The sequence below is a fragment of the Aplysia californica genome, unplaced genomic scaffold (genome assembly GCF_000002075.1).
Source record: "Aplysia californica isolate F4 #8 unplaced genomic scaffold, AplCal3.0 scaffold01218, whole genome shotgun sequence".
Lineage (NCBI taxonomy): Eukaryota > Metazoa > Mollusca > Gastropoda > Aplysiida > Aplysiidae > Aplysia > Aplysia californica.
In genome coordinates this window covers 86,162-111,244 of record NW_004798488.1, presented here as the reverse complement: position 1 = coordinate 111,244, position 25,083 = coordinate 86,162, and the positions used below count along the sequence as shown (strand labels likewise).

At 38.5% G+C, this 25,083-nt stretch overlaps 1 protein-coding gene across 3 annotated transcripts; it reads left to right on the top strand.

Moving 5' to 3' along the window:
* Positions 1-2,663: 2,663 nt before the first annotated feature.
* On the top strand, positions 2,664-24,439 carry LOC101850384 (acyl-CoA desaturase). Of its 3 annotated transcripts, none has more exons than XM_035973427.1 (5): positions 2,664-2,740; positions 6,329-6,570; positions 10,465-10,595; positions 11,798-12,003; positions 16,919-24,439. In XM_035973427.1, exons 2-5 carry the CDS (start codon positions 6,354-6,356, stop codon positions 17,343-17,345), a joined length of 981 nt encoding a protein of 326 aa, XP_035829320.1. In that variant the 5' UTR covers positions 2,664-2,740; positions 6,329-6,353; the 3' UTR covers positions 17,346-24,439. The 3 variants fall into 3 exon arrangements, with proteins under 3 accessions (XP_035829320.1, XP_005112310.1, XP_005112311.1); XM_005112253.3 differs by lacking the exon at positions 2,664-2,740 and adding an exon at positions 2,747-2,946; XM_005112254.3 differs by lacking the exon at positions 2,664-2,740 and adding an exon at positions 3,143-3,226.
* The last annotated feature ends 644 nt before the right edge of the window (positions 24,440-25,083 follow it).

Genomic DNA, 25,083 nt, shown 5'->3' with positions numbered 1-25,083 from the left:
TTGGTGGTCTAAAATCGATAAGAGTAGGCTTCGGCCGCCACCCGGGCAAAATTCAAAATTTCCTACCAACGAAAAAGTATTAGGTGTGTCCCGCACGCTCATATGACCTTATGCAGTTGCGAGCGCCGTAAAACCCTATACTAAACAAACAATTTTGTCTGTTTTGTCCGTTGTTAGATGTTACCTTTGAGGGTGGTTGGTCGGCCCTCTGATGATGTCTGCTAATGCTGTTTCTTTAGTCTTTCGTGTATCTTGTTTTCTGTTTTCTAGTGCATGTGTGTGTCTGTGGGCGTATGGGTGTGTGTGGGTGTGTGTGTGTGTGTGTGTATGTGTGCGTGCGTGTGTATGTGTGTGTGTGTGTGCGTGCGTGTGTGTGTGTGTGAGAGAGAGAGAGAGAGAGAGATAGATAGAGAGAGAGAGAGAGAGAGGGGGGGGTCTCAAAGTGACGTGTTCAAAGTCCTATGGCCTGTAGTCGTGCCCCTCGCTTCAGCTACAGCAACAAAACTGACACACCAGTAACAAACAAACTACAACTTCTGTCCTGCACGCTCATATGACCTTATGCAGTTAGTAGCAAACGTCGTAAAACTTTTATCAAACTAAACTAAAATTACCGCACTCACTACAACGTCCTTCAAACAACAGCATCTTCAGGTACAGCTACCACAACTACACCAACAATCACTCTGGGTGTCTCTGGTGTTGTTTGCTCCTTCTTTACTATATACGCTCCACGTTTTTTTTTTCTTTTTGTTACTCTCTTGTTACACCTCTAATCTTCTGCACTTGTATGACCTAATGGTGTTGCAAGTGCCGTAAAACGTTTACGAAAACATAAAAACGAATAAAAACCTCCGCACTCACTTTAACGACTACAACCTCATCAGCAAACACAGCAGCATCTATCTATGATAATATAGCTACTGCAACTGCACCAGCAATCACTCGGAACTGTGCGTAGCCTGTGTCCAGCTCTATATATCTACCTATCCTTCAGATGCGGGAGGTAGGAGGAACGTAACAGAGGGCACCTGTCTGTGTAGTAGCAGGCTCATCTTGTTACCGATTGCAATGGTCAGTGGGTGTCCAGCCGTGATAAATTGACAGATGGCTGGGCGCCGCCGTGATAGACTCACTCGCCGTCTGAGGTAGAGAACGTGGGAGAAGTTTGTGGGGAGGTAAGTTGGAGGGGGGGGGGTGTGATTACTTGGTGGCAGTTTTTGGTTTTGTTTGGTTTTTCAATTCGTATAAAAGTAATTAATACACTCGCATACACATTCACACACGCAAACACTCACTCACACACACACACACTCACACACACATTCGCATACACATACCCAAGCACGCACACACGAGCGCTATTTTTGTGCGCTAAAAGGATTACTTCTTAATTCATATATATTTGTCAATTCATGTTGGGTTGTTTTTTTCAAATCTTAAACCAAAAAAATACAGAGAGCAACACACGTACTGAGAAACCTAAAAATATATGTTTCTGATCTGTGTATGATCGTTCGAAATGTGCTATAACCTGGTTTTTGGTCTTCTGTAGGACATATGTATTCAGATTTTTCAATTCTTATTTTCTTTATGTAAAAACAAAGAATCATGGTGAGTTATCTATTTTTTAATACTGCTTGTGTTTCTGATTTGTGTCTGATGGTTGTTGGTCTACTCTCGGACATAATCGTGTCCGCTACGTCTTTATTAAGTTAACTGACGGGAAGTGGGTCTAGGTCTCCTACAAAATAGGTGTGTGTGTGGGGGGGTGTATATGTGTGTGTGCGTGTGTGTGTGTGTACGTGTGTGAGTATGTATGTGTACGTGTTCGTGTGTGTGTGTGTGTGTGTGTGTGTGTGTGTGTATGTGTGTGTGTGCGTGTGTGTGCGTGTGTGTGTATGTGTGGTTGCGCGCGCGCGCACGAGCTCATAGTACGACGTGTCTGTGTGAGCGCGTGTGCACGTGCGCTTAGTTGTTTGTTATGCGTGTCTTTATCGGGTAGCCAACTGAAGCAAGATGTCTATTTAGAGTACAATTGTCAAATAATAAATTATTTTAAAATTCTTACAACGCAATAACCGAATTAACATGAAGTAAAATAAGGATCATAGACTGGACTATGTACTATTGTTGTGTAGCGAGTTACTTAAACGTAGGTCGTCAAATATCCTCTTTTTTATTTATTATATAAAAGTAGCGCATAGAATTATATTATAAGCCAAATAATAATTTATAGAGATTCTATCTATGTTTCTTCTTTTTTTCAACAGATTGTTACCCCTTTAATTCTCCAAGTTAACAAGCCAAAACCAAACAAAAGTTATTGCAAATAGGGCCTAGTAAGAATTATAAGGCCGGGTTATTTAATTGTCAAATAGATCTGAGTTATTTTCCACGGCACATTTTCATTTGTTTCTTGGTCGACATTTCGTCATTTCGTACGAGTGTAGGCTATTTCCCTCTCTGACTGGTGAAAATAGCCCACACGCTCACTCTGCATGAAATATATCATATCGAAGGGATTTTTAATAACATTTCGAATTATTATTATTTTGTTTATAACTAGGTCTAATAAATACTAGAGTAATAGAAACAAGCTCAAACGAATATTTCATATCTGTGTCCCATATACCTATATTTCCCTTCGATTTCCAGCCACCGATAGTTTCCTGTATACTTTTTGATCCTTTCGATTTTCTCCCCACGTCATACGATAGACGACCATCACGCCACTTGGGTAAGCCTAAGCTTGTAGGCACATTCAAAACAGCTGATGTGTGAGCCCGGTGTGGAAGTCTGTGTTTAGCACTGCTTGTTGTGTAGGCCTATGACAGACAGAGGGAGAGAGAGAGAGAGAGAGTGCCGCTAGATCTATTGGATACTTTAGCTGCATTGCGTTTAGTTACCACTGGCGACAATTTTTTTTATTAGACTAGAGAGAAGGTAGGTGATAAGTGTAGCTAGATTTCTAGATCTAGATCTAGATCTATGTGATTGTAATATGAATAATTTGTGTTGTTTTTTATATTTTAATGAGTGTAGATTTCAACAGCCAGTCAGCGTTTCCAACGAACGAAGCGCTCGTTTGTTTGTGTTCCGTGCGTCTTTTTATTCATTCTTTTCTTTTCTTTTCTATTCTGTTCCGCCAATCAATATTCAGTGCTAGGCTAGCAGCAGGAAAGATCTTGGAATCGAGCTACTGAAGGGCACACAAGGAAAAACTGTAATCTGTTTAGTAAAGATCTAGAGTCTAGATGATCTAGAGTCTATATGTTGAAGATGCATGCATTATTTAGATATCTAGAATCTAGATCTAGATTCTAGATGTAGATCATCTAGACTCTAGATGTAATGTTGAATATTTTTATTGCCTCGTTAGGCCTAGGCTACTGTAACTCGTTACCATGCGAAATCTCAATCGTTCATATAAAGCCTGTCCGTTTCTTGTCTCTTGTCTTGGCTAGCAAGCCGACCACTCTAGGTCCTAGCCTAGGCTGCTAGATAGAATCTAGATTAGATCTAGAATCTAGATCTAGATTAGATATTATTAGGTCTAGATCTAGATTTAGGCCTAGGCCTAGATCTACACTTCCCCGTTTTGTCCCTTGAACTTGAACAGAGACTCACTGTCGCGGGTTTATTTCAAAAGGGTCAGAGCTAGATATCTAGATCTAGATTCTAGATCAAGCAGGCCTAGATCTAGATATCTAGATCTAATCTAGATCTGGATTCTAGAATCTAGATCTAGATCTAATCTAGATCTATTCGTTTGATTTGTGGCAAGCTAAGATATCAAACCTAACAACTGCAAAACATTAAATTGTGGTAAAATGCCCCCCTGAAACCCCCCACCATATTTTTTATGTCAGGCCCGCACTGCTCTTCACCTTTCTGTCTCCAAATGTTGCTGCTTGCCACTTTCACCAGGGGTTACTTTATGTGAGTGAAGTCTCAGGGTTTAAAAATACATTCTAAATATCTAGATCTAATCTAGAAACCTGATCTCTAGAAACGAAGTGGCTATTCGGACGCAAATTCCAGTGCGTGTGCGCAATCACCGGTTGTACCGTAAGCGAGGTCTAGATCTACACTCGAGTCCGAATATTCTCCCGCTGCTGCTATTCGGGCTTTAACCTACTGGTAGGGTATACTGCGTTTCACGACTATAAAGGGATCAAAACATAAAATTCATAATCGGTCCTTATAAGACAGCCTCCCCCTCCCCTCCCCCCTCAGGCCTCTCTCTCTCTCACTCTGTCTGTCTCTCTCTCTCTGTCTCTCTCTCTCACTCTCTCTGTCTCTCTCACTTTTCCTCTCTCTTTCTCTTACTTCTCTCTCCATCTTACTTCCCCGGGCCCGCCCCACCACCTTCACCTTTTTTTTTGCATGATAATCAAGATCTAGAATCTATATATTCCCTCCCATACCGTTGCCCACTACCCGGCCCTACTATTATATAATATATTACCCTTTTTAAAGAAAAGACCACAGCCCGCACTGGGTCACTACAGTAGGCATCCATTTGTTGTACAAGTTCCTTGAGATCGTAGAAACCAAGGAAGGCCAAGGTCGAATTGCTTGTCTGCTTCATATTCGGTACACTTTTATGATTGCGCACACGCTTTGGAGTTTGAGTACGAATAGCCACGGAAGGACTATTCGGACTCGAATTCAGACTTGAGTCCGAACAGCCGCGGAATAGCCCCGGCCTTTTTAAAAATCTAGATCTAGTTGAAATTAAGTTTCTCTGTAACAGTAACATTAACAGCAGAGTGTAATGACACACATCTAGACAGTCTACCAGAATTACAAAACTGGGTAGAAATTCAGAATTTCTACCCTGTTTGGTATGATAATTACGCCATTGAGAGCCATTATATTTTACCAGTTTTTTTTTAATACTCAAAATTGTTTGTAACCCTCTGTTCTATTGTTATAAAAATTTTAACCCCCCACCCCCAATAAAATTCCCCATAGTTTGGAAAAAAGTATAGAGTCGAACCTGTGTAAAATGGCCTCCCATTGTCATGGAGAAAAGTGGCAGCATAACACAGGTGGCCGTCTTAGGCAGGACTGATCAAAATGAAGAAAGTAAACCATTCCCTTCTGAAGTCCAAACTGGGGCTGATTCAGGCGTAGGACTGCAGTAAAGGCGAATTCAAAATTGTTTTTTGTTTTCTTTTGAAGGGGGGGGAGTGTAAGAAGGGTTTTTTTCTGTTGTTGCTTTCTTTGTTCTTTTTTTTCCGGTTATTTTTTGTTGCTGATTTTGTGCAAGGATAAATTAAAAATGTAGGACGATGAAGACCGAGTGTCGTTGTAAAACAAACACTGGGTCGCCACCACTCGGAGCAGAGAACGAGCGACGCTTCTGTCACAAGTTCACACGTTAACGTCCATTGTTACTTTGTTACAGATTAGGTAAACAAAACAGTGACCAGTCACTTCACGTACAATTTGTATGAGTTGTGGGCGGGGCTTATATAGTATGACGGACACATGCTTCCCTCACCAGCTGTGGAAAATGTGTTGCTACCCATTGGTCAACTTACGTAAACATTCATTGGAGGTAGTACTAACAATAATGACAGGTGAACAGATTATGACCGCCCGTCCTCAGTGTCAGAGGCTGATTTAGAATTTATGACTGAGCATTAAATGATTAATGTAATGGGACCACGCCTGGTTGCCTGAGGCAGGTAAGGTTGGCTCTGGGTTCATAAAATAAAGGGGCCGCGGCCACGTTGGACAGGTGACCGTTTTACAGTTAAATTATATAGAAAAGGGGGAAATGGAAAGTGGCCGTCTTACAGAGATGCCCGTCATGGCAGGTTCGACTGAAGAAAGTTTTTATACATTTCTAAGTGGTCTTAAGTGAAAATAAAGGTAGGTCGGTTGTTGGCGGGTGCTCTGGCGTGGTTTGCTCCTTAAATTCTGTCCTATCAAACAACTATCATTTTATCTCTCCTTCTTTTTAATTTTTGTTACTCTCTTACGTGTAACACCTCTAATCTTCAGCACTTACGTTATTGTGTAGCAAGTGCCGTAAAACTCTTACTAAAACTTTAAAAGGGTAAAGGTGTAGTTAAGGTAATATCTAATAATGAACAGTAGGTAGTCTGTCCAAGGATCTATCTTCTTTTAACATCAGACAGCTTTTAATAAACGAAGTTGCATTGTGGAAAGCATAAATTGATATAGTTTTGAATGAAAAATGTAAGACATATAAAGGTGCTAGTTAATTCTAGGCTTGGTCAGTCGTATGAACAACTTAATCTTACACCTAGGCCTGTAATTGATTTCGTGTATCTATTTTTTTTCTTCTCAGAAACAGATACAGATAAACCAAAACAATGCCACCGAGGAATAAAACAGAAACTCAAGACTATGAAGGTGATATACTTGGCTTGGACCAAGTGGAGATGATACCACCAGATCCTGCACATGCACAGAAGAGGCCTCCGACTGTCATTGTTTGGCGCAATGTTATTCTCTTCATTTTACTACATATCGGTGCATTCTATGCTCTTTTCCTCCTACCAAAGACCATGTATCAAACATTTATATGGAGTAAGTGTTGTTGTTTTTTTTATCAAGTTTTGTCTTTTTCTTTTCTTTTTTATTATTCCATGACCATGCCATGGATTTCTGAACTTATGTTGCTTTTTTTCCAATTTGAAGTTGTAAGGGACAGTAATGTTTGTGGCATCGTGGCAGCAAGTCTTAGTCGTTTTAAGTGAAGTTTGTATCTATTTGACGATTTTGGAGGTCCTGAATGAGATGCATCAGCTTAAAGATATGACAGCATTTGGCTTTGAACAAGGCCCTACTTGCAAAGTATTTGAAAAGAGGAGAGATAGAAGGACTATATAAAAGTATAATCAGGGGCCTATAATAGAGAGAATAGTGAGCAAGAAGTGTGTGGCTCTTACAAAACTCTTCATATGGTGCAAATGTTCAAAATTGACTTTTTGCATTTTTTTAAAGATACATCTTTCCTGAGCTTTTTGCACTTTGTTTGAGCCGAACAAATATATAGCATTTTAAAAAAATTAATGGCATTTTAAAGTGCACAGGGGTCTGAATGTGAAGTTTTGAAAAAATGGGTTTTAAAGTTTTGTTTACTTTAGGAACAAATTAAAATTAAGTAAACAATAGTGCTCAATCACTTTGAAACAGAAAACGTGCAGTTTACTAACTGTAAACTGGAAAAAAGAGCAGAACAAAGAACTTAAATTCAATTAGGGACAGTTCACATTCGGTTTGAATGGCAGGAAATGGAACCGAAGAAGGTTAAACGGCACTAATGAAAAAACTTTTTCAGAAGTTTAACAAGAAGATGCGCGCAACTCTTGTAACTATTTGTGGTGTTTAAATATTCATGCGCACTGGGTTTTCCCAAAACGGCAATAAAATTATCTTTCTTTTATTATATAATATGTGGTGGTTTCCGTGGAAAGAAAGTGTCCATCTGATTGAGTAAAGATTCCCTCAGTTTGTCTAGGAATTCGGCGTAATTCAGTAACGATGTGTCCTAAAAAATAATTATTAAAAAAGGGTCTTTTTGAGCAAATTCCTTGAAACATATGATGTAAAAATGGTTTATCTTTCTAAATTTCATATAATCCCATTTTCGATAGAGGTTAAAGCACCAAAGAAAAGGCGCCAAAGTGGCCAGTGCCCTCTTGAATTGTGCACCGTAAATGACCTGAGTATTACAAACACTTACTTCTGGGCAAAGCCCATCATGCCACAAGGTGTCAGGAGGCACCACAGACAAAAATTATGGCATCTATTTATTACAAGAAGAGAAATTATAAAAGATGTTCTCATCAGCTGCTCCTTTCACAGTGCATATTGTGATACTGTTCACTTTCTAGTCAAATGCTTAGTGGGACTCCTGCAGTACTACCAAAAATGATGCTTGGAAATATTGAATGAAGCCGTCAGGGAAGCCAGTAACTGATGCCAACAAGACAAGGAATCTGGAGAAAGTGGTTACCTTCAACATAAACCTATTGGAAGCATTTCCAGCCACACCTGAGGGAAGTGGACAGCAGATGTGGACAGTTCTGAAAAAAAGTCTATACTAAAACAAGCCAAAGAAAAACCTCTGCCCTGAAGGAGAGGAAAAAAACAAGATTGCTTCAAGCAGAAAAAAACATCTACAGAAGCATAAAAACTATTACTGAAGTTAGCACTAGATGATGAACTCTGAACACTCAAACAGTTATTGGATGTACATGTGTTGAGAATCCATTGCACGTCTGACTCCAGAAACTACTGGGGGGGGTCTAAGGTTGATTTAAGAGGGCGGAGAGAATCAATGCCCAAGAAGACTGCTCTAGCCAAGAACACATAACGAAGGATGAAGCTAAACAGATAAATAGATGGGTGGAATACTATTGTTGGCTTTATGAAAAAAAGAACAATGAAGATTCTGAAATGCATGCCAGAACTGAATCAATTGCAACAAATTAATAAGCTAAAAGAAACAATAGACCGTCTGCCAAATAAGGAAAGCCCCAGGCATGATGGGAACCAGCGGAGGTCATCAGGATTCTCCTAGAACCAGAAATAAAAAAATATCGGCACCCTTGCTCTTTATTAAAATGTAGAACACGGGAGCAACTGTAACCTCTGCAGAGGGATTTCTGTCTTAAGCATCTTTGGAAAGTTATCCGTTTGTCTCCCTGAATAGGCAGCAGAAAATTGCTAATTTAAATCCAATCCTCTACCTCACTGCAACTTCAGACTAGAATGCTTGACTGTTGATATGATCCTCTCCCTCATACAGTTGTTGCAAGAGAGATGCAGAGAACAAGGACAACCCCTCTGTGTTGCTTTTGTAGACCTGACGAAAGCATTCAGTCTTGTGAATCAGGGTGGTCTTTTTAAGAGATCTTGCCCTCACGAACTCTTTAGTGGGATTAGGTTTTTCGATACTGACATGCAAAGAAAGTATCGTCCAGATCAACAGTGATTTCTCCAAGCCTGTCAGTATCTGTAGGGGCTTGAAACAAGTACATATGTGCTTGCTGGCTCCGACCCTGTTGAGGATATTTTTTGGTCATTCCAGTACTGAAGGATCTGTTTGCACACCAGGTGTGATAGAGGACTGTTCAATCCAATCTCTCCTAACTGAAAACAAAACGTCTGATATGCAAGTGTATAATAATATACTTGTATGTGTGATATTATATGCCTTTTGCAGATACTGCTGCAGTTGTTGCCAACTTGGAATAAGGGCGACAATGTCTCATAGACAATATTTTCAAAACGCATCCTGAGTACAGCCTAACAGTTAGTAGCAAGAGAAATGAGATACTTGTTTAAGGTGTGGAAATGTCTCCATCAGTGACACATAATGATGTGGAGCTGAATGGTGAGGATGTGGCGACTAACCTTAAGATCAAATTGTTAAGGTGTGTTGTTGTTATGTGTAGTACGTGAGTTCATAAGTGACAGTTCAGTGAAAGTTTCCAAGCTGTTCGTGTGGAATGTACGAAAGTGATGTCTCGTCCTGGAATGCCTTATGTGTGTGTGTTTCTCTTCATGCTACAAGGATTCACTTAGCTTGGTTCCACAGTTAAAACAATCTCTCCTTGAACAAAGAACTTGATTGCTTGATCCTGGGAACAACATCATAGCACTCTGGGCGTTGCCATACGTGCTCCACTCCCTTCTCCAATATCCACCTCAGAGTCCATCTGCTGATCGTTCCTGTGTTCATTTGGTTAATGACAGGTCTTTACATCCCCTGTACCATGTTGGTTCTGCCACTGCCTCTGAAGACACCCAGTTCTTCAAGTTGTAAGATAGGCGCATAGCCATGCTAACAAAGAACTGAAAAGGGATGCTGGAAGAGCAGGTGCATCCTTTGTAACACTCATTCACTGACGATGGGAAAATGAAAAAGTGATATCTAACACCAAATTAGCAGTATACAAAGCATGTACTCACTGCAGGCTCCTTGATGGATGTGAATCTTGGACTCAATATGTAATGTAATCTCAGTAAAGAAAAGGCTTCGCACATTTCACCTGTAGTTAATGATACCTTTTCAATATCAAATGGAGTGTAAATATGTGTTTGCTGCTTCAAGGTTTCCTTCTTGTCTCATGCTTATTATATTGGTCTTCTGTCTTATCTAGACTCTTAATATATTTTCTAAAACTTTCCACTGAAACTGATGTTGCATGTGGCCATGTGAAGCTGAAGTTATTAGACAGTTTTTCAATAATTTTGTTAAATTAATTTGTATTCTTCTAGGATGCAACGCTTACCTTTATATGTGCTATTTTTTTAATCATATATCTAACTTTTAATTAATTTTAAAGACTATTAGACAAGGTGTATTAAGTGATGGATTGGAATAGTATTATAGTGAATGTGATTTTGAGTCACTGCATTATTACTTTTTCCCCAATAACATTCTTTTAACTGATTTTTCATTTGAATTAGCTGTGCTCATATTTTGGCTGGCTGCCCAGGGAGTGACGGCTGGGGCACACAGACTATGGGCACACAGATCGTACAAAGCAAGGTTGCCTTTGAGAATCTTTTTAGGCATGTGCAACAGCATTTCATTCGAGGTATGAATTTGCTGGGTTTATTTAAATAGACTTTACTGTGAATGTGTATGGTGTGTAGGTGGTATCAGTATGAGTTCTTTTCCCACACATTTAGAATTTTATGTATGTAAGAAGGAGGGAGGGAGGGAGAGAGATTAATTTTAATATAACTTTATTCTAAAGTCCTTTTTTTGGTTTGTTCTTATGGTTGCAGGAAGGGTATACGTAACTTTTTGGCGTCTGGCTGAAAAAGCCATTAAACGTATTTTTGCATAGAAATATATCTTGCTTTTTCCTTGCTCCTGGGCTCTTGAGGGTAAAGTGATTACTTATGAAGTCTCAAAGTTTTTGTGAACCATATTCAAACAGTCTTGAGATGTGGCACAAAACTTGTTTTTCATACAAGCCGAAAATCTAAGAGGTAGTCCCTTTCTTCCTCTCTGTCTATTTGTCTGCCTGTTGCCCATCTCTCTCTCTGTCTCTCTCTCTCTCTCTCTCTCTCTCTCTCTCTCTCTCTCTCTCTCTCTCTATCTCTCTCTCTCTCTCTTTTGTTTTGTTTTGCAAACTCATGCACACGTTTTTTCTTCTCTCTCTTCCTCTTTCAATTGTTCCTTTGTTTAGGCTTGTCCTTGATTTGCTCCTTGAATTTTGGACTTGGCATGCATGTGTTGACGTACCCTTTGAGTATTATGCATACAAAGTACACCGTAGGTACAAAGAGCAGTATTCATGGTTTTAAATTTAGTTTTTTCCTTTCGCAGGAAATTATTTAACACAGTCTTAAATTAAACTTTTCTTCTTTTAAGCCTCATTGCATAATTTAGTAAAACCTCGCCTTCTTAGTGTTAAAGAAACTGAGGTACCTTTGAATGTTTAGCTTTCTGCCCCAAAAAAGGCATTTTCTGAATATTTGGTTTGTTACGTCTTTAAGACTGTAAGATTTGTAATGTGGGTCTGAAAACTTAGAAATCTGTATTTTGTAGATACATATTTTTCTTTCAATCAGTCTGGAGTTTCCTTTCTGTGTGTCAGATAATTTTATGTCAGTATTTTCATTTGCTTCCAAGTCCAAAGCTCTGCAATTATAGTCTATGCTTTGCGAAATCAAAGAAAGTGTCTGAATCCCTCCTTATTTTCATTCTTAATTCAAATTGGCCATCTTAAGTTTTTACTCAAATTAAATTGCCAGTGAGAATTTAGCTATATGTGTGTTCTATTTTCAGAATTCCATTTTGGAATGGTCACGTGACCACAGGGCCCACCACAAATTCTCAGAAACGGATGCAGACCCCCATAATGCCAAACGTGGGTTTGTCTTTTCCCACATTGGCTGGTTGTGTGTAAAGAAACACCCTGATGTCAAGGAAAAAGGAAAAATGATTGATTTGTCAGACTTGAAAAATGATCCCGTCGTAGCTTTTCAGGACAGGTAAGTTTTAATGGTTTAAAATTTGTCTTGTGAAATGAACATATCTGCATTCAAAGTGTTAACTCACTTGCGACTGGGCCCTTTCACCAGTCACAAGCGTTGAAGACTGGCGTTTTTGGGGGTATTTCAATAAATCACCACAACTCTCAGAATTACCCTATTGTAATTATTTTTTGACACAGTAAAGTAACATTCAAGCTTAATCTAATACAAAAAAACTAAAGTTGTCTAAGTGTAATACTTTAATTTGTATGATTTTTTAAAAATTGGCATGAATTTGATTTTCCGAACAATTTCCAGAGACGTGACAAGTAGAATGTTTGGTGAAAATATAAAAGCTGAACTGTGCATTGATTCAGACCCATACACTGAATTACATGAGACAGATGTACGGCACGACGTTGTGATTTCGTTGCGCGAAAAACAACACCGGTACTAGTGCTAGATCTAGCCCTAGAACTACGACTCGGGCCGTGTTCGGGTACATATCCAGGATCCTAACTATTAGACACATCATATTCTGAGACACTAGAACTAGTAAAACGTACGGAAGTATAGAAAACGGCGAAATTATGTGATTCTTGTTCATGCGACTTCTTCGACCGTTACTACGACGCGACTGTCGGATTACTATCAGCGACTGTCGGATTACTATCAGCTGTATAGGAAAAAACAAAGCGCGAGTTCCGGTCACTGTCCTTCACCTTCAATAACTTAAAAACTACAAGCCCCAGAGATACGAAATGAAGTCTAAGTAGCTCAGGCTTGGCCAAACAAGGGTACGAGGCGGGTCTCGCGATCCATGCGTGATTTGTAGAGCAAAAAAAAAATTCCAAAGTTGGTCACGCAGGGCTTGTGAGACTCGTCGCGAGCGTCGCGGCGGGGGTCACGCAACTGTGAGGGAAGAAGCGCGGTCAGAACTGGAGCTTCCATCACTCTTTTGTCAAGCTGTGTTACTCAAGTGCATGGAGAGAGCTTTTAAAGAAAAGTTTCCTTTCTTTGCACAAATATTCAAACTTACAGAGAAAAGTGATTCAATGAGTTGACCTCAGTTCCTGTTTTGGTTCTCAGGGGAGTGCTGCTGTTTTGATTTTCAGTTTATGAAAGATTGCAAATGGGATAGTTTGTGACTCTCAGTATGGTGGGAACATGAAAATTTCCAAAATGATACTGTCTGGCATTGATGATTTAGGGATACCCTTTGTTCAAACAAGTGAGCAGGAATGGTTTATGGATGTACTCGAGAAGAATTGTTTCGGCTTGGAAAATAATTCTTATTTGGTTGTCTTGAAAAAGATACAAACTATTGTACAAGTATTGTATATTTTTTTTAAAAAGAAAATGGATTAAAACAAGCTTTGGAGTGAAGTTCAAATGTAAGGGTACTTGTAAGTCTTGTTCTTACTTGCAGTGGGGCCATATGTTTCTACAGGAACTTGTCTTTTGGGTTTTTTAAATTTATTTTTTCGCGTGTGTGGCTCTGTAATAATCAAGAGTTATCGGCATGAGAAAAGGATCGATAACGTATGACTTTATTTGTCTGTTTCTGTTACTTCATGCCTAGTCTGATGGTTGAATACCTGGTATAGTTTTCTCTGTGCAGAATTTGACCCCATTTTTGTTATATTATATTTATATTTTTAAAATAAATCCTTGAAATACTTAACTACAGTAGGGGGGCTCTCGTGGCCTAGAGTTTGAGGTGTTCGCCTCTCAATCAAAGGTCCCGGGTTCGAATTCGGGTAGCGACCGCAAAAATTTTTTTCTCTAAAATTGTCTCCTTTCACCACCTTTCCTGCTCTCTTGCAATGTTCTGTCGTCTGCTTTCATCTCCACTTTCTGCCCCACCCCCTCACCTCCTATGCCCCCTCCTCTGGGCTTCTGCTTTCTGCAGCCTTTCTACTGCTACTCCTTGGCTCCTTCTCACTGCTGTCTTTCAGTCACACCCCTGATCTTCAGGTAGGAAAGACCTACACACCTAGCCTTCTTGGACATGGGCGAAAAATCTCAAAAGTCCCATGTGCAAGTTGCGCACATTAAAGATCCCTCAGTGGTCTAAAATCAAGAGTAGGCTTCGGCCACTACCCGAGCAAAATTCAAAATTTTCTACTAATTGAAAATGTTTAATGTATCCCGCACTCTCATATGACCTTATGCAGTTGCGAGTGCCATGGAACACATAACCCCCCCAAAAATAAAATAAATAAAAACTACTGTAGAGAACCAAATATGACTTTCAGTCAGGGTGATGAGGTTTTTGGAAAGTGTCAAGATATTTCCTAAACACATGACATGTGTGGAGATCATGTAACTGCAGCAGGGTCACGCCATACGCTTTAAATTGAAAAGTCATGTCATAGTGATAGTCACTCTTCTTCTATCTTTTCCAGGATTGTGATTCCTGGAGTTACACCTATAAATATGAAGCTTTGAGATAAGAAGTGGCTCGTTTGAAATCTCAATATCATTTTTATCTCCCTAAAAATCATGGGCTGACTTTTGAGATAAGAGGTTAGGGTTGGGGGTTTTTTTGTGTTCTAGTTCAGATGAAGAGTCAAGTTGTTGTATTTTGATAAGACTGTAAGGTTATAACCTGGATAACTCTTTCAAACCCCAAGTCAAGTAGTGTGATAGTTTATGACCCATTATTCTTATCGCTACCTTGCTATGTGCCTTGATTTTGTGTAGTCTTTTCCCTGCACTTCTGCGAATTTAGTCATTAACATCTCTTTAAGTGCAAGATGATTGTATGAATGTCATCATTTCTTTTTGTCTCTCTATGTATAGACGTAGACAAAAGAAACTATGTACATGACATAGCGCGCGGGGCAGAGGAAGCAGCAGGGGCAGGAAACATGAGAGGACTGTATGAAACCACCAAGAAACTTGCAGGCAGATACAAGAACGCAGATGTGCCAGTGAAGGATAAAGAGGGAAAGCTTCTCACAAATCCAGACGAACAGAAAGAACTCTGGAAGGAGCATTTCAAAGAGCTACTGAACAGACCAAGGCCAGAAAAACAGTTTGACATTCCACCAGCAGAGATTGGTCTGGGGGTGAGTGAAGAAAAGCCCAGTTTAGAGGAGATCAAGGAGGCAATAAGACACCAGAAAGCAGGCAAGGCAGCCGGCCCAGATGAAATTCCCCCAGAAGTTCTCAAGGCGGATATCGACACTGCGGCAGGGATTCTTCATGGAATTATTGGCAAGATATGGGACAGCAAAGAATTTCCACAGGATTGGAGAGAGGGATTGCTCGTGAAACTACCCAAGAAAGGAGACCTGCATGAGTGTAAAAACTACAGAGGAATCATGCTCCTGTCCATTCCTGGGAAGATTTTAAGTTGTACCATACTAGAAAGACTGAAGGAAGCCGTGGATGCAAAACTAAGAGAGGAGCAGGCAGGATTTCGTAAAAAGAGATCATGTACAGATCAGATTGCAACTTTGAGGATAATAGTGGAGCAGTCCACCGAGTGGAACTCTTCCCCGTACGTTAACTTTGTTGACTACGAGAAAGCTTTTGACAGCCTAGATAGGGACTCAATATGGAAGCTCATGCGCCACTACGGAACACCTGACAAGTTCGTGAGATTGATCAAGAAGATGTATGAGGGAATGAGTTGCAGTGTCTTACTTGGAGGGCAGCGGACAGACTCGTTTGTAGTGAATACAGGAGTGAGACAGGGATGCCTGCTATCGCCTTTTCTCTTTTTATTAGCAGTAGATTGGATAATGAGACAGACAACATTGGGACAACGCGGTGGCATTCAGTGGACCCTTTCCAGTCAGCTGGAAGACTTGGACTTTGCCGACGACTTGGCACTTCTTTCTCACAGTCGAGACCAGATGCAACAGAAAACAGATCGCCTCAGGACCTTCTCCCGTAGTGTTGGACTCCATATTCACACGGATAAAACGAAAGTTCTACGAATGAATGCAGCCGACGTTCCTATCACACTGCAAGGGGCATCATTGGCGGATGTTGAATCCTTCACCTACCTGGGAAGTGTCATCAACAAGGCAAGGGGAACAGACGAAGACATCAAGGTCAGAATCCAAAAGGCAAGAGCAGCATTCATCATTCTCAGGAATATATGGATGTCTATGGAACTGGGATTGAACACCAAGCTGAGGATCTTCAAAACAAACGTGAAGACTGTTCTACTGTATGGTTCAGAGACATGGAGGCTCACAGCATCAGCAGCAAAGAAACTGCAGAGCTTCGTAAATGGATGCCTATGAAGGATAGTGGGGATCAAGTGGTACGATCGAGTCACTAATGCTCAACTGTGGGAAAGAACAAGCCAAAGGCCAGTAAAGGAAGATATTCAGGTGAAGAAATGGAAATGGATTGGACACACCCTGAGGAGACCCCCGACAAGCATCATCAGGCAGGCTTTAACGTGGAACCCACAAGGAAAGCGTAAGAAGGGAAGACCAAAGATGACATGGAGGCGAGCGGTACAAGCGGAAATTGAAAAAGCGGGGACATCATGGAAACAGATAGAAAAGGATGCTCAGGACAGGCTTCGCTGGAGTAATGTTGTTGATATCCTGTGCTCCACTGGGAGTTAAAAAGGGCAAGAGAGAGAGATGTATAGACGTACAAAGGAATAGAAGAATTGATGGTTTAGGAATATCTTTCTGTTGACAATGATAAAATAAATTAAAAAGATCGTGAATAAGAGAACAGTACACATGTTCAAATCCCATCGTTCTCAATTCTTGTATGGGAGTCCTTCTTGGATAGTTATCTCCTGCTGGTTTCCTATTAAATTAAAAAAAAAAATATGTCCAGCTCTTTCAGACCTGTTGTGTCGCCCCTGACTTTTTTTCTCATGTTTTTAACATCGGTGTCTTATATGTGTACACTTCATTGTGAACATATATCCTGTTGTCTCTTTCTATTACAGGCATTACATGAAGTTGGTACTCGTCTTCTGTTTTATTCTGCCAACCTGCGTCCCGGCAGTATTCTGGGGTGAGAGTCTCTTCAATGCGTTCTATATTTGCACACTTCTGCGCTACACCCTGGTGCTGAACGCCACATGGCTGGTCAACAGTGCCGCCCACATGTGGGGGAATCGACCTTATGACGAGCGCATCAACCCGGCTGAGAACTTTGCAGTGGCTCTCTGTGCCTCTGGAGAAGGCTTTCACAATTACCACCATGTTTTCCCCCATGACTACTCGACCAGTGAATTTGGTTGGCATTTGAATATTACCACTCTTTTCATTGATTTTATGTATTTGGTTGGCCAAGCGTACGATCTCAGAAAGATTCCCAAGGATGTCATCTTGCGGCGCAAACTTCGCACAGGGGATGGGTCAAAGCATTAATTGAGAAATGTCTTTCGGTAAACTTGATATGTTTTTCTCCCCTACCCAGAGCAACCCAAGGTATGAAATGTACCACCATTTGAAAGTTACTAGCTGTGTGATGGTAGTTTCAGAGCCAACTTTCTATTGACACGGGTAGTTAAGGGGCTTTTTTTTTTTAAATTTCAGTGTTCCATATTTTTCCTCTTAACAGATTGTGTTAGTCGGGGTTGTTTATTTACAGTGTTTGTTCCTCTGAAGATTCAAGATCAAATCTGTTTGTGAGACTCTTTCTTTCTAATCTTTACATGGAAATTGAACTTGAAAAGAATAACATTGTAATTTACAATATGTTCCATAGTATTCCATTTGTTTTTTGTTGTGTTCCTGACAATGATGACTAATGTGGTGGATGATGTTTATATTCCATTGTTACACCTCTCATAGAATTATGATCATGTTATTTGCAGATGTGATTTATGAGACGCAAAAATATTTTACTTGTTGTTGATTTTAACTTGTAGAGTACAATATGTAGTGAAGGTGCTCATTCTTAACTTCTTTTTTTTTGTAAAATCCACCTCATGAAGGATAATACGGCTGTTTTATCTGAAAATGTTCAGGTCTCAATTCAGCATGTCTTTTTTAAGCTAAGATTAATTATATCATGGAAAAAATCTTCTTTAAAAAAAAAAAGAAAGAAAATTATTTTAAAAAAAAGAAAATTATTGTCCGTAAAGGAATCTGAAAACGATGTTAATTTTTGGCATTACTCAAGAATTGTGGATGTGAAGCATATGGTAAAAAGGAGATAATTTATAAGCTCTTTTCCTTTAATTGTTCTGATATGATGGACATTTAGGGGTTTTGTAACAGTTGTTGAAAGCCATATTATAAGTTGTGAAATTAGCATCGTTTTGCTGCTATTGCTCTTAGCTGTCAGAAGCAGGTTTCAAGTCTTGATACTGCTTTTGTAAAAAGAAGTATTCTTAACAGTGTTTTTAAACGTATACCCCCATCCCTGAAAATGTCTCTGCCACAGCCCACCCTTTTGTCCTCAACAATGATTTTTCAAAGTAGTTAAGTTTTGTGTTGTACAAAGCCTCAGTTGGTAAACTTTTAATTGTGCTGAGTCAGGTCGTGGTTCAAATAATGTTTTAATTTGCTCCTGAACCTGGTTTGTTTTCAAAGTTTTTGTAACCTTTCCATCCCCTCCTTTAGCGGACAGATGATTATTGATTGGTCCTGCCTCTTGCACAACAATGGCTCTTGATAGAGAAAAAATAATTGCATAGAGGGGCGTTATCTTTTATCAAAGCCTTTCGAGCTCCCTTTAAAAATACTCATTTATCTAGGTCAACTAGTTCCTCTGTAGTTGGTAACTTAATATATGAGATTGCCTTTCCTGTTGTTTTTACCATATAATATTGTAAATGCCTGTATTTATTTGAATCAAACTAGTGCCGCAAGACTGTCTTGTGTATGATTCACATGCTATCAACAGGACCTTTTAAGAATATGTGCTCCGGGTTGTCTTTTACACATATAATTAGTATATTATACCCTTGGAATCTGTAGTTTTGTTATTTTTATGGAAATGCTCTAATGCATAACAAGTTTTGAAATGAAAGGAGCACAACTTTATAAAAAAGATTCACATAGTTTCTGAGCTGTTATGATCCACAGCACTTGTAAAATAGTCGTTTTATTTTGCTTTTACATTCCTTTTTCCCTGCAGTTCTTCTGCTTGATTCTTTAGATACTTGTAAAAGATAAAAAATGTGTGTGTGCGTGTTTGCTGTGGATGTAGCATAGCACTGATTTTCACCCTAATTTATAGGTTTGATGCAAGATAGTGGGCACAAGAATTGCATTGAATTCCTTTGTTTCGAGAAATTATCAAGCAAATGATTAAAGGGTTTATTGCTGAAAATTTGCTTATTCTTTAAATTGTTAATGTTGCTGGGACTCTAGGTGGATTTGAAAGTGAGTGTACTTGGTTCTTACTTGTTTATAGTTCAGTGCAGTTTTTTAAACAAAAACCTTCCTCAACGTGTGTGTACTTTCTGTATCTAATCTACTCAGTGGGGGTGGCTATAAATTGGTTTACCTCTTTGAGATGAATTGGGTTTTGTTAGACAACACTGATTGTCATGTTTTTATCTCTACACTCAATGAAACCCATGATTGTTTCTTTTTTTTCGCACTGAACAGAGGACTCATAATAGTATTTTTTGTCTGTGAACAATACAGTATAATGAATTTTTTTTTTTTTAAATAGATTGCTATTGTTTATTTGTGTTCACCAAGTGCTTGTAATTTTGGATGTTATGATTACAAATACAAATTGTCCTATTAGAAAATGTATTGTGGTTTATAAAAAGTTCCATCACTTAACTAAACTTACATAAATAGACGAGATGTCATTTTCAGTTATCATCAAACAAAAAAAACTTTATTTTTTATCAATGTTCACTGATTATAGCTATTATTGTTACAGCCTTCTGATAGGATTTTGTCTCTTTCTTTATATCTGGAAGCTAAAGACATCACCTCGAGTTTTCAGATGCTGTGACTATTTTGCAGTAGTGCTCATAGCGATGGAGTGAATGGGGTTTAACTTTTTTGTGATTAGTTGAAATTCTTTGTGGATAATGACTTCTGAATACTTTGTACTACAAGGGTTTAATATTGGTCAGCTGACTTGCTTACTTTAACTCCTTATCTACAGCAAGCCGCTCCCACAGCAGCTCGCGGTTGGAAGTGGTGAGCCGCTGGCAGTAGCTTGGGCACATTCCTTTAAGACAACTTTGACATCAAATGACTTTTTGGCAAGAAAACAGGTGTCTTTTACCAGGAGTTCAATATTTAGATGAAGAAGTATGAAAATAGGTTTATTTGTTTTGATTTAATGACCAATTTACTGACATAATATATGTCAATTTTGGATTTTGCACCAAAAGAAGGCCCTGGCATAGTGGGTTTACCTTCCTCGGAGATAAAGAGTTAAAATTTAGTACTCAGAGATAAAGAGTTAAAATTGAGTATAGGATTCATTGGATGAATGAATAGCTTACTTATATTAATCACATTTTTCCTTTTCATATGAAACACTGAGGGGGAAAAATAAGTTGGAAAGATCATGCTATGGTATAAGGTTTGTAATGCATTTAAGGAACTTGCTTTTACTTTGTGAACTAGCTCATATTTATGCTGGCATTCAGGTACATTCTTGAAAGCTAATACAGTGGGGCATGCCTAACTTGAAAACACAAATTACTCATACTTGGGGGTCGTATCCCAATTTTGAGTGTGTATGTTATCATATTCAAGGGGAGCCAAAACATGGGTAACACTGACTCCGTTTATCATTCTGTGATGGTAATTCAGTACAGGAGACAAAATGCCTGTATTTAAGTTGAACTCCTCTTTCTACAAAACTTCTCAGTCAGTGGTCAGGCTTGGACAGATGTAGAGAAGCTACTCACTGACCTAGGATAAGCTGATAGGGCTGAGTAGATGCAATGTTATTTGCAGGAAAAAAACAACAGCAGAGTGAAAGAGAGAACTAGGTGGGGCAAACTGTTCCCATGTAGTTCTTCATAGCCACAAGTCACTTACAGTAACATTCATTAACAGAAAAAAGTTGGATATGGAAGACAGAAGATGTGGTTCTCGAAAGTTGGTCATGTCACTCCACTGAAAATAGCCCTGGGTACTACTAGCCTACTAGTTGATGCCAAGGTTTGGGTGGGACATGGGAACAGAAGTGTATAATTTGCAGCTGGAGAGAGAATGATATCTTACTAATTATGTGTTGAAGCAAGAACAGGGGAGCAGTCAGAAAGTTGCGCTGCATTGGAATATTGTAAGACTTTGGTTGCCATTTACATTACACCAGTGTATCTGGAATCTCAGCTCTATTTAATTTTAATTAAACATGTGACAAGCTCCAAATGAGTTTGAGTTATCTGTTTTTCTATATAAGGGACTATTTTTGTAATGTTGAACTTGCAGAATGATTTACATACTCAAAATAAGGAACAGGATATTTAAATAGTAAAAGGTAGTGATTATGATGAGAGATAGTACCATGCTTATTTGGAATGGCATATTATGTATAATATGTTCAAGTACAGTGACTGCGAACAATTTTTTTCTTTTGTCTTGCCATTGTTCTTTTTACATTTATTGATGAGTACCTTTCACCACTCTCATGTCTTTATATGACATGTAATAGCTACTACAAACGCCTCTGATAATTGTCATGTATCACAGTGCCATTTCTGAAGAAAATATTTTAAAACTGCTTTGAGAATTCCAGCCTCTCATTAAATGATTAAGATTCTAGTTACTAGTAATACTAGAATACTTGAGATGGAAAGTGGTGTGAATGAAAAAAAAGAGTGATTTGAATTCAGCTCACAGTGAAGGGAAAAACCTTGAGGAATAACAATTATGTATTTTAGTCTTTTTCGGAGACAAGACAACACCAGTCAAAGAAAAATAAAAAAGATTTGAATATTTTTTAAAAGATGTAAATTGTACAGGGTAGTTTTGAGTATTCATGTGCCATGCCAAAAGCCTCAAATGAATCTGGTGATGTGATGATCTCCTTTACAGCTTGATTTTAAATGAGGAAGCTTATCCCGACTGACTGAGAGCACACTCCTGAGTATGACAACCTTTGCCCTTCTGTGCATTGAACACTCATCTTAGCATATATATATATATATATATATGTCGATGTATGTTAAGCTGTTGATGCTTAGGTGCACAGGTCCTGTAGGCTCAGAGGACAGGCTTAAAGAGTTATGTAAATTCAGAAAGGGCATTTCTATTGCATCTGAGTGACGTGGGTTCACTTCAGTAGAAAAAATATGGGAATCAAAATATGAGCTATTCAAGAATGTTGTGGTATTTATCAGATACCACACTGTTTTTCTGAATTGTATTGTTTTTCTTTTTTTATAATGTTTAAGTCTGTTGTCTGTTACTTATCTTTTTACTATATTTGCAACTTTCAAATTGTTGCTTATGTGCTCTCCTGGTACAGCAAACAAAATCTGAAAATATGAGTGTTTAATTTCCCATTGCTGCTTTTTTGCTAAGAAATCCTGTTTATAATTACTGTTCGTAATATGGCAAGAAAATTGAAACCATGAAATAAAAATTACTTTATTTCTTCCGAGTTTTTTTATGTTCTTTGCTGACTTTATAGCTGTATGCAATTTTGGGATGTACTGTACTTATTGTATTTATATGGTTATTTGGTGTGGGAACGAAAGTTATTGTCTGAATTATGGGTTTAAATACATTTTCCTGCCACTCTGCAGGTTGGTCGGCGTGAATTTTGGAATAATAAGTAGCAATCTCTTTTATCTGCCTACTTATGTCTGTGGCTGTCTGCCTTGCAAAGAAGATGTGAGTTTGATTCCCACTTCAAAAAATCTTTTATTATCTTCATCTTTCTGCTGTGATGTTTCCTAAGCAGCCTGAGGTTGGCCATGACAGGCAGGGTGGAAGCAGCCCAGCTTCAAATCAAAATTATACTGGAGGGACATAAAACATTTACCACACATTTAGGCCTACTTCAAAGTCACTCCCTAGAAGCTCAATGCTTCAGAGGATTTACAAGTATGCTTTAACATAAAGCATACTCTGACATGAATCTCTTCATAATCTGGTTATTATTTTTATTACTTCTCTCGTTTTGGGTTTTTCCCTCTTATATCACCCATGTAGTGACTGGCCCAATATCTGCGCCTCTAAGTGAGCAGGGGAAGCTAAAAAATATAGTCGGTCACTTTCATTTTAGGAAAAGATAGGGGATGAATGATGGAAGTGTATTGCACCTAAGTCTGTTTAGCCAAACGTCATGCTGTGTTGCTTAACCTTTTTGAAAAGGCAAGACCTTTGTGAAGGTTTTTTTTACTATCTCATTGGTAAGTTTGCACGATGAAGAATGCATTTAAAAGGATTGAGCATGCAAATTACAATAGTAAATACATCCAGAGAAACTTGCATTTCAGCATATATTTTTTTTCATTGTGCACATGGGTGTTTTAATAGATGACCTTAAGGCAAAAGTCTGCTTGAAATTCAATAATGAGTTATAATATAAAACTAATAACAACTCTAAAATGCTAGAAAAAATTGGTTTCTGTGAACAGTTGACTAAATACACCAATGCCTCTCATCATGTATTGACCTATTAGTATTAATGAACTTTGTGGGTGTTGCATTCAAACAAATATGAATTTAAGTATTCTTGTTATGCATTCACAAGTTTCACTCCGACTTGTATGCCAAGTGAATAGTCTAGTCAAAAGAACCTCTTGGGGGAAGATTTGGTCATGAAAAATATTTTGTGAGAACATAATATATATTATTAAAAATTTGAGTGTAAAAGTGATGGAAATTGAGGCTGAACTGAGAAACAGAGAAGAGTAGGAAGGTTCTAACAGATCGGCGGAGAAGTTGGAATTTGTTGTCTACTTTTTGATCGAGTGTCCTCATAAAACTGGGTGTTTTTTTGGACAAGAGAACTATAAACTGTACTGTAATGAAAACTGTATCTTGAGATTTACTGTTGCTCTAATTGCCATTTCCCTTTTCTGGAAAAGAAACAAATGTGCTTGTACAATAGAAAAAGTATTACTGTATAACGCTGTGGGTATCTGTGATTTTAGTCACTGCTGACTATCCATCCCTTTGTCAAATTGTGTGATGCAAAAACATTTTCTGAGTTTTGATAATAAACAAAGAACATTTTACTGCACTTAATTTTTTTTTCATTTTGAAAAAGAAGAAGCTACGAATAGTGTTGTTTGATTGCCTACTTATTTGATAAGCACACAAATATGAACCTTTTGTCAAAATTCCTCTGGCTATTCTCATGGTTATTTCTTATAACTATTTCTTTCCTACTGTTCATGAATTGCTGTTTTGAAATTGTGAAATTGTCTGTCGATTACTTCAGTGCAGAACGTTTTACTAAAAAGGTTAGATACTCCCCTCGACCTGTGAGATTAGGTTTGGCAGTTTTGCCTTATTTGAAATCATCATGGATTTTCATGTGTAGGAGTTAATAAAGAGGAGTGTTTTATTAAGCATGTTTGCCTTTGCTTTGGTTTGTTTCTTCTGGTATTCCATAACATATTGAAATGATATTATTATTTTGAATTTTTAAGTGTTACTCTTCCAAAAGCATGGGCGAGTGATCAGATTTCTTGTGTGGTTTAATTGTTCTGTTCAGTGATACAGTGGAACTCGGATTCAACAAAGTCGTCAGGCCCGACCTTCAATTTTGTTGAATCCGAGTGTTCGTTATAGCAAAAATGAGGTTTCTGTAGATAATTACAGTCACAGAGCAAGTAATGTGAAGTGTATTTGACTTTCTCAATCAAAAGTAGTTTTGTTTCAAATGGGTGGCATTTTCGTTTCTTTAATACAATATGGAAGTAATGCTGGAAAATTTCAAGAAAATACACTATATCAAATGCATGTTGTGCAAAAGGGCCAATTCATTCAAACGCCCACCTGTGTCGTCTATCAACTATAAGGTAATGTTTGTAAAACAAGCTATGTTGCTGTGTAGAGCCTAGCATATGGCAACCTTTGATTCCACACTCCAGCATGCAATTCATAATGTAGATCTATGTAATATTGATCAACATAATATTGATCAGTAGCAGAGGAAAAAAAATAGCTGGTGTAACATTTTTGTATCTCCACTAATGTTCCACAACGGAACCGC